Source organism: Camelus bactrianus, chromosome 23 (assembly GCF_048773025.1).
Source record: "Camelus bactrianus isolate YW-2024 breed Bactrian camel chromosome 23, ASM4877302v1, whole genome shotgun sequence".
Lineage (NCBI taxonomy): Eukaryota > Metazoa > Chordata > Mammalia > Artiodactyla > Camelidae > Camelus > Camelus bactrianus.
The window spans coordinates 16,783,107-16,804,067 of NC_133561.1; the positions used below are offsets into that span (position 1 = coordinate 16,783,107).

The 20,961-nt window shown below is 40.9% G+C and overlaps 1 protein-coding gene across 1 annotated transcript; it reads left to right on the forward strand.

The window, feature by feature from the left end:
- Positions 1 to 8,817: 8,817 nt before the first annotated feature.
- SRP9 (signal recognition particle 9) lies at positions 8,818 to 18,000 on the forward strand. The gene is made up of 3 exons (XM_010973958.3): positions 8,818 to 9,046; positions 13,048 to 13,116; positions 16,793 to 18,000. The coding sequence occupies exons 1-3, from the start codon at positions 8,975 to 8,977 to the stop codon at positions 16,910 to 16,912; spliced, it is 261 nt and encodes an 86-aa protein (XP_010972260.1). The 5' UTR covers positions 8,818 to 8,974; the 3' UTR covers positions 16,913 to 18,000.
- The last annotated feature ends 2,961 nt before the right edge of the window (positions 18,001 to 20,961 follow it).

The following is a 20,961-nucleotide window of genomic DNA, read 5'->3' on the forward strand; positions in this document are numbered from 1 at the left end:
CTTCTGAAGGCTGCCCCGAGCTTTGAGGCTCTCTCTGACTCACACAATAGTGAGTCAATTTCCAAAACCCCAGTATCCTCAAGGGTCTGGACTTGTATGAGCTGGGAACAGGAAGACCAGGCAGCCATCTCCTGGACCGCCAACCTTGCAGCCCCAGGGAAAGAAGGACCAGGTTCAGTTTCTGGGGCAGTGATGGAACCTGAGAAGAGGCTGGAATGGCTTTGGGCTGGTGCTTTGAGAACAGGCGGGTGCTATGTGGTTGGCTGCAGCAGGGGTAGCACACCCATCACTTCAGGCACAAACACATCCCAGCCTTGCGTGGCGGGATGGAGGAACTTCTAGGAGCCTGGGTGGTTTCAAACCAGAATGGAAGAAGGAAGGCTGTGCTTATGAGAAGGCTGGTGACCCACACCCAGCAGAAAGGAAGCTCGGAAGCCAAGACGAACATGTTTCCCAGCTCTCACCCCAATTTGTACAACAATTCCATGGATCTCAACACATATGCCTGAGACACCTCTGGGGATATGGAAATTCCATTGGTCAGTGATCAAAGAAGAATATTTTCCTAAAAATCTTTGGTAGAGGTTAGTTTCTCCATATGTCATCATGCTGGTCATTGGCAAATATTTACTGAGCAGGACTGTCTGCCCAGTCAAAGGTCAGTGCCTGCCCTCCCAGCCCCCGCATCCTGAAGACAGACTGTAAAGGGTAGCGAAGCTTAGCAGGAGCTGGAGCAACCGGCACACCTGGCTTGCAACTGTTCAAATACAAGAGACACGGAACACCTCATCTCTGTGCTGAAGCCAAGGCTTTGCATGTTTTACCATTTTCCTCTTTCACAGTGGCTGGAAGGCTGGGGAAGGTGAGAAGGGAACTGGAGCAGGAGAGAAATTGGGTGAGAGTACAATGGGGCGTGGAGAGAGTGATAATGGAGTGAGAGGCGGGGGAGCTGTGGGACAGTGGCTCCCAGGTCTGAGTGGGGAAGGAGACCAGGCAGATACCTAATCAGTCATTGCTTCCCCTGGGCCTGGGCTTATCTTCTCCATCTGTCCTCTTGCAGGCATCTAGTGCGCTGGGCTTCATAGGTTTCCCTTTCTCCCTTTACTTACTGTGATGAAGGCAGTAGTTACCAATGTCCTGGTTCCTGTAGCCCCAGGTGGTCACACTAAGCTCCCAGGCCAGTACCTCACAACTGTGGCCTCTAAAAAAGATAAAGTCCAAATGGGGGTTGGAGCAGGGAGGATCTTTCTCACTGTTTCCAGTCATCACTGGCCACTCCAATGCCCTCTTTCCCAACCAGTCATCTCTGCCACTAAGGTCACCATATTCGGAGGACCCCAGCCTCCCCCTGGAAGGGCTGCACTTGCTCCTTAAAAGCTTGTCTCTGTGCCTTTGCTCACACCTTCTCTGTATCCTAAAGCCTGCCCATTCCATGTGTCATAATCTGACCTTCATCTTTGAAATCCAGCTCCTCTAAGCAGCCTTTCCTGATTCCCACCCTGTCCCTTCTCTGCTCAGAATTTTGTGTCTTAAATGTAAACACTATTTATTACAGCTAGTCATGCATACGGCCATGCCTTCTTCATGCTGTGTCTACCCTCCTACTCACGAAACTCCTTCGAGTCCCAGGTGGACACTCAGGATGTGTTGACTGACTTGTTGGACTGAATGACTGAGGACATAACAGTTGTGATCTATCAAGAGTCCACCGTCACCATTTCCCAGGCCACCCGGAGAGTTTCCATGGCAGAGCCTGCTGCTAAGTGGAGATATCATCCGTTTTATTAATTAATGCAAACACTAATCAACCAAATGCTCTAGGGCATGATTTAGAAAAAAAAATTCAGAACATTTAAAAAATGATAAAAATAACATTTACCAGCCTAGGAATAACTGAGGTTTTATTTCTAGACCTTTTGTTCCAGCAGCGATGAACCGCCTCCCCAACCCCAGCCCCCATCACCCCCTACCAGTTGGTTATCCCCTTTTCCCACCTTCCCCACCGTGCTTCTTTGGTGATTAACAGAATTCCTGCCTGTGATTGCTAATTGGGTTAATGGAGTGACGGTGTAATTGTTCTCTCTCCGCAGCCCAAACCACCACACTGGCTGCTTTCCGACTACCTGCCTCTCATCTGTTCCAGGATCGCTAATTTGCAACAACAACTTCCATTGTCGTCCACATCTGGGACTTTGGGGTTTTAAGTGAATCTCCCTAAGGCGGAGAACAGAAGATGCTGCTATTTTGGTTTGACTCATCTACAATGGGGCCATTCTCTGGGGTTTCTGGGCAGTGGGGCTGCCTGGGTGAAGGGGAAATCTGAGCAGTGATGGGACCCAGGCCAGAGCACAGTGTGCTGAGGAGGGAGGGGAGCAGGCAGGGGTAAAATTCTGAACTTTTCTTCCCAGCTACTTGGGTTTGCATTTCATTTTAATCAGTTTCAGATGAAACTGACAAGCCAGGAGCCTCAGGAATCTCAGTGCCTCTGCCTTTGGCCTCTGGTCTCTAGAGCCTGGGTTGGGCAGTGTCTGACCTGGCCCGACCCAGCTTCCCCTAGAGGAGGCAGCACTGAGGGTGGCCTTTCCAATCCTGGAGGCTCAATCAGAGCTTGTTCTCTCTCAACACCCTTGGACAAAACAATGTTTTTTTTCCCATTGTTTTTTGAGGTGTGTTCATTTTACTTGAAATCTGTTTCACCTTAAAGGGATCATTACCTGCCCAAAGTATGGCAACATTAGCATTCTTGGAATGGGATGCAACTGGGACAGCAAGAGACAGCCTCTCGTAACTATGCCCTGAGCCTGGGGGATGCCTTTATCAGTAGGGGTGGCATGAGGGTGCTTGCACAGTCTTTGGTCCCTGAATCCCCTTGAGCATGGCTTTGGGAAGGGGCTTTGTTTCTTAGGGTGACTTCTATCTTGGCCTTTGTCCCTCCCTCCATCCCTTTCCCACCCCACACCCTAGCCTCAAGGTGATCCTTAATGTTCCTAGGCAGCTCTGGGCTTCTGATCACAGAATCCAGGAGTGCTGGATGTGGGTTCTGGGGGTCAGATCTGGGCTTCATACAGTCACACCTTATATTGTCTTTACCTCTTGACTCCCCCCGCCAGCAAACACCTGGGACGGCAGGGAATACTTAGACCTGCTTGGATCCCCATAAACGCTTGTTTCTGCCTTCAGTTTTGATTATTTGTAAACTCGCCTTACCCCTGCACCCTCCTCTTCTCTCGTTAGCACATAAGCTTCCTGTGCACATCTTTGTTTTCAGCATAGAACACCCAGTAGGGTGATTGACATGGAAGAGGTGCTCAATAAGTAATTAATTAATTAAACTGGGTTGGAAGATCCTGGCAAGTAAGAGTGGAGGCTGTCTCTGGAAAGGAAAAATTGAGATTGAGCAAAAGGTAACAAAACACACCAACACCTCCTTCAGCTAAGCTAGAGCTATGTGCTCCCTGGGGACCTTTTCCTTCAGGAAACGCTGAAATCAGCCAGCCAGCCGGCCTTAGGGACATGTCTCCGCGTGACTGTCTGCACACCACTGCCCTCCGCTGGACACTAGGCCAAAGCTGTCCCTGACCCGCATCCGAGTCAGGATGCCCTCAGGTTTCCTTCCCTCCCCATTCTGGATACAACTCCTGGGCAAACCGGTTTCCTGGTCAGCTTCTCCTTACCAGGTTTGTTTCACTCTGCTTTGCATTGAACCCAGGAGACCTGGGGAGGTACAAGAGGAACAGCAGCTCTTTGACTCCTGCTGTATCACAGTTTCCATAAATGCTTAGTGCGTGAAAATTGACGTAAAGTCACTCAGTTGCCGGCATGCCAGCAGCTCTGTGGACTGCTATAAGTGTTAAGTAAGAATCCATTGAAGAACCTCCTCCCATTCTTAGTCTACAACAGGTATGGCGCTGACAGTTTTTAGAAGACAACCAAGGAAAGCAAAGGGGGACAAAAAGCTTCAAGCAGAAGAATTAAAAAACAATCAGTCATATCTCTCTATCATAGAACAACAACAGAACTTCCTCCTTTGCAGAAAGGAATGGAAAAGTACAGACGTGTACTGCCACATCCTGTGGAATAGAATGCTCCCTCCCGCACCGTGACATGTTTTCTGTCTTTAATTGTAGGTATTTGTAAATTTGCCTTATTATCTCTGACCCTGACCTCATTAACTTATAAGCATTTTTCCCAACATAATCGTTGGCCCTTAAAAGGTCTGCAATACATAGTTATTGAATTCCTGGCAGTCAAATACAGTAGATGAATGCCTAATAATTTGCTAAATGGCAATGATAAAATAAGTTGTAAAGGAAGCAGCATATTTATGGCTATACATTGCTTCAACTTGCTGAAAAATTGTTTTCATCTCTCAGAATTGAACTTTGGGGTTAGCCCAGGGCCTGGCAGGTGTTTGGCTGTATGAGTCTGAAGCTCGGAGAAGAAGTCTGGACCCAGCAGCACGGAGCTGAAAGTGCAAACCCAAAGAATATCACCGACGAAGAACTACAGAGGGTGAAATCAGTCTGATACCTCGGGTCCCAGAGCTGAAGGGCTGGGGGGCATTGGAGGCCAGGACAGAGTCCAAGCAGGAAAAGCCAGAGAGGCAGAAGGAGGAGCAAGGAAGGATGGAATCAAAAAAGCCAAGGGGCTGGGAAGTCTTAAGGACAAAGGGGTGGCCCATGGCCTCAAATGCAGCTGAATAATCTGGTCAAGAGAAAATTGAGAGCTGTCTGCTGGAGTGAGCAACATGAAGTCACTAGTGACCCTGAGAGCAGTTGGTGACCTTGCGAAAGCCAGTTCAGTTGAGGGGTGGGGTGGGGATACAGTGCAAGACACTGTGGTGGGAAAGGGATCGAATGGGATTGAATGGGAGGCAAGGACATGAAAACAATCACAGGAGGCAACCAACTTGGGTGAAAGAACAAAGGCTTTTGGTTTTGACCTTGCACCCAGGCTCAGCTTCACCAATCCAGCTTCCCTACTGCCACTAGTTACATTTTCTAAAAATCAAAATCAATCATACTTCCTGTTGTGATTAACATCGGCTGGCTCGCCACTTGCTGAACAATGAAGAGCGAAGTCCAGTGCCAATCTCTTTAGTATAATTTATTTCTCGGACCTGATTTCTTTATCACCTGTAAAGGAGAGTTGCACAGATCCTTCATCTCTTATCCAAAATCCTTGGGGCCACATGTCTTTCAGACTTCACAGCTTGTTGGATTCTAGAAAGGTGACATGGTGTACATGGTGTACATGCCGCATATTACTTCATACCACCAGCAGAGCCCAGGCCAAATGCACCAAGTGGGACAACTAAAGACTACAAAAATAGAGAGGTCAGGTCAAGTTTTTCACCAAAGGAGTTACCAAGATACTTTTGTTTTGCAGAGCTTTTCAGATTCTCAGAATTGTGGTAAGGGTTCGTAGACCACCCTCAGAGGGTTGTTTTAATGCTCAAATGAGATATGTATGTGTGTGTGTGTGTGTGTGTGTGTGTGTGTGTGTGTGTGTGTGTGTGTGTGTGTAAAAATGAAGCCAAAAGGATAACCACAAAGGGTGCAAAGGCCCTGCTCTTCCTGACTGGGAATGAAAGGAATTTTTCTTTTATGACACTGTGCATGTGAGCAGTTTAGAAAGGACACTCTGATAGCCTTTTGGAAGCCATTTCTCCACAGCTGGAAAGAATTACCTCGCTGGAAGAAGGCATCGGAGTGTGACTGGAGACATTTGAAAGGAGAAGGGCCCTTACCTTCTTCCTCAGCTTGATTGCTCCCTCTCTTTAGGGGATGGGGCTGGGCTGAGCTTGGGGATGCTGGAACTCAGTGATGGGAACCCTCCCAGTGGAAATCTTGTCACCATTCCTTCTAAGTGGTGATCACCATGAGGCCCTGTTCTTGTTCACAGCTGGGTCTCCCATGCCTGGCACAGCTCCTAGTGCTTCCCGTTTTGCTGAATTGAACTGAATTGCTCTCTTACATTCCTCATTGTGACAGAAGGCATAGTTGGCATTGTCTTAACTTCCCTTGTTTTCACCTTTAGACAAAAACCCCTATATCCTTACCCAACTTCCCTTCCTCCCCCACCACCTCAAAGGCAATGGTAAATCTTCCATCTTCACACATCTGTGCCTTTGGTCCTCTCATTCCTGTTTCCTCTGAGATCTTGCTTTCCTCTTTCTTGTGTATTTTTTAATCTTTCCATCTCTCACAATTCCTTCTCTGAAAGCTATAAACAGGCATGAAATCTTTCCATCTTAAAAAATAACACTTTTTTCCCATTTTATTTATTATTTATTTATTTGTTTGTTTGCTTATATCTTAGTTGATTTACAATGTTAGTTTCAGGTGTACAGCAAAGCAATCCAGTTACACATATACATATATATATTTTTCAGATTCTTTTCCATTATATGTTATTACAAGAAATTGAATATAGTTCCCTGTGCTACACAGTAGGTCCTTGTTTATCTATTTTATATATAAAATAATGTGTATCTGTTAATCCCAAACTCCTAATTAATTTCTCCCTCCCACTTCTCCTTTGGTAACCATAGTTTGTTTTCTATGTCCACAAGTCTATTTCTGGTTTGTATATAAAATCTGCATTTTTTTTAAGATTCCACATGTAAGTGAAGTCATGTGATATTTGTCTTTGTCTGACTTACTTCACTTAATATGATAATCTCTAGATCCATCCATGTTGCTGCAAATGACATTATTTCATTCTTTTTATGGCTGAGTAATATTCCATTGTGTTTATAGACCACTTCTTCTTTATCCAGTCATCTGTTGATGGGCAATTAGGCTGCTTCCATGTCTTGGCTATTGTAAATAGTGCTCCTATGAGCATTGGTGAGCATGTGTCTTTTTGAATTATAGTTTTCTCTGGATATATACCAAGGAGTGGGATTTCTGGATCATATGGTAAGTCTATTTTTAGTTTTTTAAGGAACCTCCATACCGTTTTCCATAGTGGCTGCACCAATTTACATTCCCACCAATTTACCATGTCTATGGGCCACCTTCTTACCTCGTCTTCTGTTCATGGTTGAACTCTTATAAAGAGTATAAAGCAGCTGCCTTCACTTTTGCACCTCTTCAGCCTCTTTCAGTCAGTTCCTCCCGAAACCCCAGTCTGACTGAGGCTTCTCTGGCTGAGGTCACCAGTGACCTCCCAATGACTACAATCAACAGATTGATTTTAGTCCTCTTCGTACTTGCACCCTACCTGTTATCTGACACCACTGACTGCTCCTCAACACCCTCTCGTACCCCATTTGCCAGACACTCCTGGTCTCCTTTTATCTCCCTGATAACTTCTCCTCTTCCTCCTTTGTGAACCCTACTCCCTCTCTCTAACCCTTTGTACATGTGGCTGTTGTCCAGGGTTTATCCTTAGTCTTCTCTTCTTATGCTCTACTCTCTCTGCAGAAAGGCTCAGCCAAGACTTATCTCCTGATGACTCCCATTTTATGCCACTCCTGAAGTTTCAGGTGGAGATACCCAGCTAAGCTATCAGACATCTCCACCTGGATGTCCCAGATATTTCAAACTCATCAAGTCCAGAACTGAATTCATTGTCTTCCCCAGTCTCCCCAAAACCCATTCTTCTTCCTTTTTCCCTATATCAGTCAATGACCTAGAAGTCATTCTGCTTTTTCCTCTCCTGCATACCCCACATCATTCAGCAAGTAAATCTTGAAACTGCATCCTCTTCATTCCTGAACTAGTGCCTTAACTCAGATCCATGGCTCTTATGCCTTTATTAGTACATGAGCATCGTAAGAGGTCTCCCTGCCTCCGGGCTTGCACCACTTCAGTTCAGTCTCTGTGTGCAGCTAGAGCCGTATAAAATGCAAACGTTCTTAAAGCCCTTCAATGGGCAGGAAAACTAATCTATAGTAGCAGAAAGCAGATAAGTGATTTTCTGGGGTCAGGGGTGCAGTTGGTGGGACTTAATATAAAGAAGCATAAGGGAACTTTTTGGAGATGAAGGGACGTTATGTATCTTGATTGTGGTATCTGGTAGATGGGCATATACCCAATGGGGATATATATCTATTTGTCAAAATGCATCAACCTGCGCATTTAAAATAAAAGTGTTTTATTGTACATAAAATATACTTCAATATACTTAAAGAAAAATACCATTCTACATCACTCTGTTGCCTAGAGAACAAAGCTCAAATTTCTTATCTCGGATTAAGTGATGGCATGATTTCTTTCCTTTATTTTTCTCTTCCTTCATCCCCCAAACACCCATCTCATTAAATACACTATAGATCTGAATGGGCCTAGACGTCCTGCCCTGCCTAGTCTAGTGGTTGAACATCCATCATGTTTATCAAGATTGAGCTTGCTCCATCACTATAGCATTCTCCCCCCAGCCCCGACCCACACGTGATCACTCTCCCTTTGTGTTCCGCTGACCCGTAATTAATGTCTATCACAAAGTTTTCGGTTGCACTCTGTGTTTATGGCTTCCCTCTCCTTTACTCGGTTGTGAGTGACAGCTGGACCCTGTGTTCTCCAGTGTTGTAACTCCTGCGCTTATCGCTGAGCCGCTCAGTCTTTGTTGAAGAAACCTGGGCTTTAACATTGCAATCCAGCCCAAAGGACAGCGGGACAGCGGGACAGACCGGGTTCTCCAGCACCACCACTAGCGCTCCTCCAGTCCTGCAGGGGGCGCTCCATCTGTCTCCCGGCTCTCGACTTCTCTGAGCCAGCTCCTAGAGCCAGACGCTCGGGGCTCCGCCTCCTCCTTGGCAACATCTCTCCTTCCCATTGGGCGAGAGTGGTCAGTGCCGTCCAATGGAACGAGGCGTTGGTGCGAGGAGGCGCCACCATCTTTGAGCGGCTAGGCTCTTACCTCCGTTGGTGGCCGCAGGAGGTAGGGAGGTAAGTGGGCTGCGCCGCATCGCGCCGCCTCCAGTCCCCGGCCGTGCCTCCCTCTCCCGTCCCTCCGCGGGCTCACGATGCCGCAGTACCAGACCTGGGAGGAGTTCAGTCGCGCGGCCGAGAAACTCTACCTCGCTGACCCTATGAAGGTAAATGCTGGCGAGACCGGTGCCTCTGCCCCAGCCCCGGGTCAGGATATCTTCTCTGCAGTCCGCTTGGCCTCCAGAGCTTCTGTAGCATCTTAGGAGGTGCTGGGAGTGAGCAGAGACTGACCCTGTCAAGTCCGATAGTTCCTCCTGTCTCTTCTCTTATTAACGGCCAGATGAAGCCCTGAAACAAAATCAGGATCATTTCAGGGCCTTTAGGAAGCTTTCCCCCGCCCCCAATTCTTGAACTTCCCTTATGACTCTCGTTGGTTTACGTGTCTCTAAGGGCAGGGCTCCTCCCCCTGCAGCTGCAGCTTCTTGTCCTGAATTGTCTTGGTGACCTTTTCCCGTACTACCTCATGTAAGATAAAACGGTGATGTTTTTCTGCCACCGCAAACGTTCTTGAAAGACCCCAATTTGGAGGCATCTGCCCCCTTTAGAATAGTGGTTCGTAATCTTTTGGAGGTCAGTGTCCTTTTGAGAGCATGAGAATGCTTGCATCCTTTCCTCAGAAAAATGCACTTATGCGTAAACATCTGTAAACACTTTTAGGGGGCTCGTGGATCACTGTAATTTATTTGTGGCCCCTACAAAAATTAAAGTAAGTGGATGCCAGAGGTTAGCTTATTATTAAAAAGCAAAGAAGTCCAAGTGATCAGAATTTAGCATTCAGGTCTTGATTTTTCTTCTTCTCGAGCTTTCGTTTTATTGTCATTTAAATATTATTTGGAGCAGCTCCTTGTTAATTAAAAATCCCACTAGTCTTTTAGACCTAGGTAAGTAGTAAGAAGCCATAAAACATTCTTAGTTCCATTTTTTGCAATAAAATGGTGTAATAAATAATGAAATGAGTTAGATATTTTTGAAATTGAGCACTTTGTTTATGACACAAATTCTGACTCCACCATTTGGTTGATTTCCTTTGTTCATAGAGCCATTTGTTTCTTCCTTCAAGAAATGCACTATGAGGACAATACAGAGTTTTTGTCCAGAAGTACCCACAGTATAAACTAAAAGTATTTGAGAAGACAGTAAAGAATATACAAATTCACACCAAAAGAAATCATATTTTAAGAATTTGGTCATAGTGGTAGGGAAAATAAAAATAAAATGGTAATTACAGAGTATTGCTGTGAACAAAGCAGGTCTAGAATTGGCGAAGAGGGAGACCATTTCAGCTCTTTACCCAGTCAGAAAATTCCAGTGACCTAAAACCTTGTGCCTCATGATAGCTTTCCATTGGTTTTTAACTGATTTTTTGATAGGAAGATGAGGAGATAAGTGAGGAGAAGGAGCTTGGTTGAGTTTTATCCAGTACCTTCTATGTAACAGGCATTCTGTATATATTTATTTGTATAATTTATGTGAACAATTAAGATAGTCCCTTGAGGTAGATGAATAAACAATCTTAGGTCTATTAAACAATTTGCCTAGTCTCTAAGAGATTAAGCTAAAATTTGAGCCCGTGTCTCTAAACCCCATATCCATGCTGTTTCTGTCAGTCTCTTCTGCTGGGACTAAAGAAAAAAAAATTTTTGTCAGAACTCTTTGGACTCTGTTTTACAGAATTCTCTGTCTTCTTTCCCTGTTGATTTTATCCATCACCTTTTACCATTCTCTTGCATCTGCTCTAATTAAAGATGATATTATTGCTGGACCACTTAATAACCTCTTAGTCTTTCTGCCTGTTTTTGAATCCCATCTTCACTCTCATACCACAGCTTCTGAATTCTCTTAGTTTCCTGCTTTAAAACTAGTTCTTCATTGATTGCTGGTGGAAGTCTAGACTCCCGGTCCCCAGTCTTACCCCCTCTCCAGACTTGCTGGCTTTTTCTCCCACCACTTGCACCATCCTCAGCTCTAGTCTCAGGAAGCTACAGAATGCATCATATCTTCACTCAGACTGCTGCTTCAGCCCTTTTCCCACCTTCTTCCCTAAAAGAAAAAAAGCATTTCTGAAGCCATCTCCATAAAGCCTTTTTACACTTTCCCTTCCCCTAATCTAAATTATTTGTTTTCTTTTTTAGCATTTTACCTGTATATGTCTTTATAGGACTTAATTCATGTTGTGTTATATTTTGATTATTTTGGTTGGTTGAATTCAAATTTCCTAAGAAAGCAAGAACCTTGATTTCTTTTTCTTTCTTAGTGGTATCTGACATGGTAACTTAGGTGGCCCCGAACTTAGAAAAATGGACCCTCTTAAAGTATCATAGACCTTTTAACTTTCATTTCTCCTAGTGAAGCCAGTGAGTATTCTTTTAAGTGAGAGTTAAAACTGTACATAGTTGTCATGCTTAGTACATTTTTAAGTTTCAGTTTCTTTTTGTTTCTGGAGGGCTGAACTTTTTAAAATAGTGTAACAGAATTTAATAGCTCAATAAATAGAATCAGTTAGGTAGTCTAAAGATAAATCTAGATACTGAGTTCCCTTTCAACCCTCACCAAGACAAATCTCAGGGTAGTATGACCTTTTTTCTTTCTTTCTTTGTTTCTTTTTTTTTCAGTCCCTGGAGAGCAGAGGGCATAATGGGAAAAGCTGTAGGAAAAGCTCTAGTCACCCTTTTTATTTAGTTTCCAGAATTGTCTTGAGGCTTCTGTGCTACATTGTACCCATTTTAAAATTATATTCCTGTTTTAGCTTGTAGATATTTAGCACTTTTTAAAACTGCTAAACAAGTTATTAATTTTGGTTAGTAAGAAGCTTGACTGCTGCAATACACTATTTTGAATCCATCATTTAAAGAAATTAAAATAATGTTCGTGAAAGTTGTAAACTATTGCGAGATGTCTTCTTTTATTGGAATATGCTAATATCTAAGTCATTTCCTTGGCTTCCTTACTTTAAAATAGTGAACAACAGCAAGCACCATGTAGCATGGTACTCAGTGTAGGAGTTATTCTAGATCTGAAAAGTTGTTGATGGAGACTTCTTTTCAGGGCAGAATTCTGCTTTTGTGTAGTAATGCATCATGTTGTGCCATCAAGATAAAGATGTGATTTTGCTGAATAATTTAGTCCAAGTTCACCCCCTCAGAGCCATGGGAAAGTGGAAAGTATGAGCTGCAGCTGCGGCGCTCTCTCCTGGAGAATGGGTTTGAATTTAACCAGCCACTTCTACTATTTTTTTTCCCTTTTCCGCTTTCTTTCCCTATCATTCCTCTGTGGCTAGGTGTGTTGGTATTGTAGGGGAGAAAACCTTCTCATTTACTCTCATAGATTTAATAACTGGGGCTCTGCAAATTAAACTGACAAAAGACAGGTTAACAAGCGAAAAAAATTACATATATAGCATGGAAGTTCACAAAGAAATGTGACTTAAGGAATTTGGGCCTATATACCATCTTAACAAAGGTTGGTAAATTGTGGGAAGGAGGCTGGACAACGGAAAAGGGGTTTGGAGCTTTTGGGAGGGGATAAGTTGTGAGAAGATGACTAGGAAATGTATGGGAAATTAGAGGTGTTTTGTCAGGTTTGTTGGGAAACAAACCTTGTTTTCTTCCCAGGGAGAGGGAACGCCTTTACAATTGAAAATTTATGTCACCTTTACAAAGGTTAATCTATGTATTGCTTTTAGCCAGAAAGGACAGAGAGCTAATTGTCTTCAGCTCAGAATAATCCTATGCCAAAGTGGCATACTTTGAGGTGGCACAACCTTCAGTACATGTTCTTACTGGCAAGAAATGCCAAACCATCTTAAGAGTCTCACAGACATTCCCTGAATGTGGTTGTGCCCTGAGAATTTTAAATACCTCTTTTTTAAAGTGGCTGAAAATAACCTATCTGACCTTTTTTTAAGTCTTAAAAAAAAAACAATAAATTGTAGCAAAAGGAATGAACAAAATGCTGTTTTCCCTCATTTCAATAATGATAAGTTCACAGTAAAGATGCCTTTAGATGTGTTAGCTATTAATTCTAAAAGGATCCACCCACCTGAAGACTAAATTATTTGTGAGAAATGTCTTCTGACTTCACTGTTTCTAAATATGTATTTTTATTTCAGGCACGTGTGGTTCTCAAATATAGGCATTCTGATGGGAGTTTGTGTATTAAAGTAACAGATGATTTAGTTGTAAGTATACATTTTTATTTGTTGCATACTTTCAGATTTGAGTTAATCATTTGTTTTAAATTATTTAAATAGAATGTTTGCAGATCACCCGTTAGGATGCTTGTTTTGCGTTTCATTCCCAAATCAAGACCCTTGTTCTAGAAGCTACTTTTACAGTCTTTTGGGAAAATCTTTCAACTTGCTAATGCAGTATGTCAAGTGTAGTTTAATAATTGCTCTCTTCAGACTCTAAGCAAGAATAGAGACCACAAGTGGATCTAAGAGGGTAAAGGTTTCCTTATGGTGCATGAGAAGTAAACGATGGCATTTGCACACAAGTTACAGGCTCTGTGATTATATTTCTCTCCTTCCCTGTCTGCTCGCTCTCATCACTTTCTCACACCCCTTTCGTTCCTTACCCCTCTGCCGTCTGATTTCCACATGAAGTGTTCCACCCAAAGTGCTCTTGGTAAGAGCAGCAGTCCTTTCCTTTTCAAGCCCAGTAGTCTCATCAGTTCATATCTTACTTGACCTCCTGGCTGCTTTTGATACAGAAAACCACTTCTTGTGGAAATTATTATTTTGGCATCTGTGGTTCCACTTTATCTTATTTTTTCTCTATTTCTGTTTCATTCTTCTTTGCTAATTATTTCACTGATGTGCCACTGTAAATACTGTTTTTTTCAGGATTCTGTCCTACTCTTTTCACACCATTCTGGACCAATCCATTAAGTCCAGTACTACCGGTATCTGTGTCTGTTTCCAATTTTGTGTTTAGCTCATATTTTTCTTCTGGCTTCCTCACTAGCTCTAAGTTGAGTATCCTTCCCTCACTGCTTAAAATTAACCTGTCTAGAATGGAACTCGTCACCTCTTATCAGGCTGGCTTCTCACTTTAGTTGCACTGTCATTTACCTGCTCAGAAAAGTGGGAATCATTTCTGGTCCCTTCCTGTCCCTCATTCTCATGTCTACTATTTCTTCATTTGAAAAACTTGTATTTTGATCCTCAGATAAGTTCCATACACTTTGCTGGGCATATGTAAATTATTGATTCAAGCTCTCATTTCACAATCTCATTTCCTCTCTTGAACTTTCCATCTTCACTGTTAATCTGTTAACTTTAAGGGCTCATCCTCACTTGCCTGGACTAGTAGAATAGTCTCAAACTGTGTCCCTGCTTCCATTTCATCCTTCAGTCATCCTGTACTGCTGCCCTGCCAGAGTGATTTCTAGAAATGCAAATCTGATTGTTACTTCCCTGCTTAGAAATCTTTAGTGGCTTCTCATCACTTATAATGTAAACTCCACCCTCGCACCCCCTCTAATCTCTGTCTTTTCTATATTGCTTAAGAGCTCCTTTAAGGTGCTATGCTGTCTCAGGCCTCTGAGCTTTAGAACATTCTGTTTCCATCTTGACAATGTTGAGTCCCACTCCTGCTCCAATGTAGCAAGACTGCTGCTTATTCAAAACTTAGCTCGAAAGGATTGCTTTATCTCTTGCTTTTGTACCTGGTTTTTATTGTGCTGTGTCATAATTGCTTTATCACGTTTGACTTTTAATAGATTGTGAGCTTCGAACAGTAAAGATACATCAGTAATATTCTCACCTGTATTTGCAGTGACTAGCATGGTGTCTTGACCCGGAGGATATTTTTTTATAGATTAATCCTTTAAACATTTTTTTATAGATTAATCCTTTAAAAAAAATTCACAGTGACTTTAAAAATAACTTTTTGTCTTTAGTCTTACATTTTACTGTATTTGTGTTCAAGTTTCCATTGTACGGTTGTGTGAAGTCAGATGTTTTAATGGTTACAATGTCTTCCAAGAACCCATTGAGTTTGGTGAAGTAACTGAAAGTGGGGAAAGATTGACTTGAGCTGTAGTGTGCTAAACGTAGATTCACGAGATGTGAATCCTGGCTTAGCTGTCTGCCAGCATTTCAGCCTTGGAAAAGAGTTCAGGCCAAAAATTTGGCCTTCTGGGCTTCAGTTTTCTCATCTGTAAAGTGCCATAGTGATAGTCTGCTTACCTAATTGGGTTGTCGTAGAAAGTAAACAAAGTGTGAAGTCCCTAGCACTGGTGCCTGCCACTGAGTAGATTCAGTAAATGTGTATTTCAATCTTAAGGATTCACATTGAGAACATTTTTAATTATGATTGTAACGGAGTATATGAATATATTTGTTGAAGAGAAACTGGTATGCCCTGTTTTAAAAAAGGAGAAATGCCGAATTGAGTTCAGTACAAAAGGCTTTATCTCCAGAGGATGACTTTTTGCCTCTACTAATGATTAAACATAAACATAGTTAAGGATCCATGGTAAGCAGTGTTGGAAAGAACTTTATTTAACATTGATGATTCGTGTGACAAGATCTAAATATGAGAAATACTTTTTATTCCTTTTCTTAAAACTGCTGAGAATTAGTCCATGTCTGGAAGCGACCAAATAAACAATCAAACCCAGCCCCCTAAATAGTAAATATATGAATCAACTCCAGTGTAAAAATCTATTTTCTCATGATTCTTAAAAAAGAGTTTGTATGCTTCCCTCAGTAACTCATTTTAATAGCTAATAATTCCTTCAGAAGACTCATCTTAGACTTTATTTTTTTCATCATGGAGCTTTTACTTTTTTTTAATCCCATTGATGTTATTATTATTTTTTAATCCCATGACTGATGTATATATAATATTGTCTTCAGTGGACCTAAAATCTTTCTCTGTCAAACTGTTGTGAGAAGTATATGTTCTCCTACAGTACATATACTAAAATTGAAATGGTGGAGATTATTATGGGTGCTTTACAAGATTGTTACACAAATTTGTGCAATGTATGGATAAAGTTTTTTTTTTTAAGTAAGTGATTTAAAGGCTGAATGAATTCAGAGCAGTTGGGCATGATGAGATTGAATTCCAGATTACTTAAGTTGATAAATATTACTGCAGGATCATTAAGTTCCCATTGTTTAAAACTCATGAGAAGCTTTAAGATAGGCTAAAGAAAAATGAACCTGTGTTACAAAATGAGAAAAAGACTGCCAGCTTAAATTTGAAAATTTTGAAGATTTTAGAACAAATGGTTTCATGGCCAGTTTGATAAGCAGATTTTAGGTATCTATTAATGAAGAACTGAATTTATAGTAAGGAAGAATTTGGTTTGGTTTAAAAATTATAAATACCTTCAGAAAATCAAGGTTGAACCAATTTGTCAGGTTTGATTTAGGTAGTGACCAGCTATAAGCAAGGGATTCTAGATTTTAAAAAATTATCATTAATCCTTCACAAATAGAGAAAGAGATTGTAAGATTTGTATGCTTTTCCCACTATAACTCAATCATTTATGACCAGGTCCCAGGGAGGAAATACCTAATTCTAATCTTGAATTCTTCTCATCATACCATAGCAGGATTTAAACATTACTCAACTGGCCATTTTTGAGAAGTTTCTGATAGAGTTCATTTCATTTTTTACCCACAGCAGGGCCATTTAAAATACTATAAAAATGCTAAACCTAAGGAATGTAATTGCTGGGGACTTGGAAACTTGAATGTAAGCTCCTTTATATGACTTCCAGAGGAAATAGAGCAAAACAATGGTTGGGAAAGATTCTCAAATTTTTACTGTCATATATTTGCTACATTGTTGATAATCTAGTTTTACATTGTTATTGTGTACTTCTAAATTTTCTGACAGTGTTTGGTGTATAGAACAGACCAAGCTCAAGATGTAAAGAAGATCGAAAAATTCCACAGTCAACTAATGCGACTTATGGTGGCCAAGGAATCCCGCAGTGTTGCCATGGAAACGGACTGAATGGTTTGAAGTGAAGACTGTTTGTCATGTTCTTAGGAAGTAAATATCTTTTGAATTTGAGAAAGTGTTGGGACAGAAAATACTTTATGTAACTAAGTGGGCTGTTCAGAAGCCAACAGATCTTTTTTTTGTACTTTGCTTTTTAATGTTTACTTTAGAGAGCTAGGAATGTAAATGCTTTCTGTTAGAAAGCCTTTATTTATTTTTGAAAATTGAACAAGAAATGCATCTATCTTGGAAATTTTTTGCAGATTATTTGGTGTTGGGCAAAATAAGTAATTATCCTCTGGTAAGTTTGGATCAGCAATTTGAAAATGAGATATTAAGAAAAGCTAATTCTTCCTTAAATTTAGTTAATGTGTCTTTAAAAGAAAATTAAATGTAACCATTTTGCTGGATTGATGTATTTCTTTTGGAGCATAGATTTTGTGCTGTTGATGACCAGCAGATATAAAATATGATAACTGGAATTAACTGCACAGCAGTATACCTGGTGATACATACAAGCGTAGTTTCAACTATATCTAAAAGTAAGTATGAAAACAAGTATGCTTTACCTTAAACTTTACAAATTTAAACTATATTTTTAAATACAAGAGATTCATAGTATCAACTTGTTGAGCAAAGACTTACTTTGAATCTAGTTTTCAGTGCTCAGAAATATCTGCAGTTATTTTAAATGCATGAAGAGAATGATCACTAATGGACTGAAACCACCGTATTACAGAAATATTTGCCAATTATTTGCCACCTATATTTCCTCAGAAGGGCTACGGACTATCTGAACTGTTAAATCTTTGAATACCTCTGACACCCCTGCCCAGTTCTCTCTTTACTTAACCAAGGTGTTAAGCATGACTGTCACAACTGTTATGTTTTCCATTAAATCAGAAGTATATTACTTGATACTTATCTTATATTTGTAACCTGAATTTTACCACCTAAATGTTCACATTTGATTCCTATATTAGAATATTTTTTGTTAGGAATTCGTTGTGTTGACCAGCGTTTTAATGGGGAAAGTTCCATTAGCCATATAAATTTTGGTGTTTCAGAGAGGTCAGCAAATAAACTATCACATGAGTATATATTGTTTCTCTTGAAGTTTTTAACTTTTCAAAAATTACTCATTTCTTGACTGGAATATACTAGATTCATTTAGACTAAAGTGAGCCTAGTGATGCTATACATAAGTTTTATTTGTTTTGTTTCTTCATACTTGAGTTACACAACTTTCTCTGAGCTGTATGTTGATGGCAAGGTTGCTTTCTTGATTAAGAAAAGTAGTGTAGGGTTTCAAACATCTAGGGGATTTGGGGCTTTCAGTGCTTTCGTTTCATTATAGGATCGCTGGAGGGTTTTTTGGCCTTTTTCTTATTTACATCTTCCTCTTTTTAACACTACTTTATTTAGATAGCTTGGAAGGGGGGGAGCTTACATTTGAGTTGTTTGAGTCCTTGTAGCTTATAATGGTGTTTAAGAGCAGAGGTTCTAAGGCAGACTGCCTGGTTTGTAATATTAGCTCCACTACTTCCTAATTCTGTGGTCTTTGAGAGGGTACTTCTCTAAGCCTCCACTTTTCTGGAAATTGGGCTGACAATAGTACTTACAGGGTTTTGTGAGGATTAAATGGCGTAATCCACTTTAAGCCCTTAGCACAGTAGCTAGAACATAGTAAAGCTCAATAAATAGTAGTTATTATTATTGCTATTAATTGTTACTATTTTTCAGAGGGACAGATATAAGTAGCCAACTCTTAAGATTTCTCGTAATTTTAATAGAATGATTATACATAAGTAACATCTGCCTTTTCTGCCGAGCTATATCTATTATCAAATGCCATTTTTGGCCGATGGGAAGCAAAGCAAGATTGCCCCCATGGAGAGTGTTCTTATGTGGGGGAAACTGAAATCCTTAAATCTAAAACATGTTTATTTGTATCTGCACAAAATAAAATTATAAAGAGAACTAATTGGTGATGAAAGTATTGAATCTCTTAAAGACCATATAAATAATAAAACACCAAATCATAATGTATTCTGAAAATCGCAATGCTGTATACTCTGGTTTTTTCTTTTATCAGAAGTGTTTCTGGATACTATAATCACACTTTCACGGATTAATTTTTAGTGAACTGTTCTGTGATGTATTTGATCAAAGGCTGCTGACTCTAAGGTAATCCAAATGAAGTCTCCATATTAAGTAAGATTCTAGGTACAGTTAACAGTTCAAATATTTTCATTTTCTTCTCCTATAAAGACCACTCTCCTTGGAGCACAAAGTCAATTGAACAATTGTTGGCTACATATGTTCACTGTTGTAAAGGTTTGGCTTCTCCTAGCCTGCCAACTTTTTATCCTAAAATACAAAATCTCTTGGTCACAGCTCTACGTAACTGATTAGAGGCAGTGTTGGCAGTGTTTTATAGTTGCTGTCTTCTGTTACCCTTCAAAAAATCTGACACTCACAACTATATGATGGTAATAGTTTTGAAAGTACAGCTGACCCTCGAACAACATGGGTTTCAACTATACAGTCCCAATTATATGCCAGTTTTTTTTCCCCAGTAAATACATAATACAGTACTATGTGATCCACGGTTGGTTGGAACACAGTCATGGAGGGCTGGCTGTAAAGTTAAATGTGGATTTTCTGCCGCACAGAGGGCCAGCATTCCTAACCCTGCATTGTACAAGGGCCAACTGTATTCTGAAACTAACTCAAAATGAGTGAAATGTCAAATTAATTGCCCAAGAACAGTAAGAGAGCCTGTCTTTCTGCCTACTAAAAATGAAACAAAACCAAATCTCTAAGTAATAATTATTGCACATCTATTGTTCCTCTTTTAGTAAAAAATACATTGTGCTAATGGCAATATAGTATTCAGTGTTCTTTCTCTTTAAGACAGAAAGTGTTTCTCTAGTACTGCAGTTAAGATTTATGATAGCATGACAAGAAAGTCAAAATATTTCATTCTTCTTTCTTATGTTAAAAGTACTTACTGGGCTGGTTCTAGATAAGGTGAAGTAAGCACACTCCACCATGGCTCTTCTACTGACTATAGCTGTGAATGCATGGAGCCGCTGTTTGAGGACTTGAAAAGAAAATAGCAGGTGGATTGGGCAAGAAGGCTAGAATCTGAAGTACCAGTGAACCAGTGATGAATGAGGTTATCATTTTTACCCTCTCTGGTATCTACCAGCCTGAATTCAACACATTGGCAACCTGGAAGTAAGTACTGGGGTACAGACCAAGAGTGTCAGAAGCCTTTAAGTTTGACCCAAGGAGTAGAAGGGAAACTTGTAATATTCAGAGAGAGTGTAGAAATCCTTTTTTTTTTTTTTTCCTTCTCTTTTCTGTATTCTCTTATAGGCCACCCGCAAGCAATCCCATGGTGGTAACAGTGTCGACTACTGGCAGTAGGAGCCTGCAAGAGCCAAAACTCAGAGAGGTAGCCCTTCCTTTCCATTACAACTGTGTTTCCAAGAGAGTGGAACCAACCCCCATTTTTTTCTCCTTGTGCTCTGTCTGCTTTTCCTTGGATGCAGACAGTGGCAAAGTACACAGGGTAAGAGAATCAATAGAAGAAACCAGAAAGTACCAGGGAAATCACAGGAAGGAACTCAAAGTAAGTGTCCCCAGAAAGCTGTTCATGTATTTTGGAGTCCACCCCCAGTCTGTACATGTGTATGTGTCTGATTCTTTTCAGTATATTAAAGACTTAGAAACTGAACTAATAGATAGACCACCACCCAAATCCCACACTTGCATTTGGGAGGTATTCACATGGGGTAGGTCTAAAAAGCACTGCATAAATTTTGAAAGCTGAACTGACTTCTTCTGCCTTCTCCAGGCTGTGATTCCTGTCAGTTCAGCTTGCAAAACCTTGCCTGATGTTGAACACCTAGAACTAAAATGCTGTGTCACTTATACCTCAGGTAAAGGAAACAAAAGCAAAAAGCCTTTGTCTGCAGCCTAACTGGGTTGACTGCCTGCTAAAACAAACAAAAACTCAATGTTCTGCATGGGATTTAAACAAGGCCCAGAGT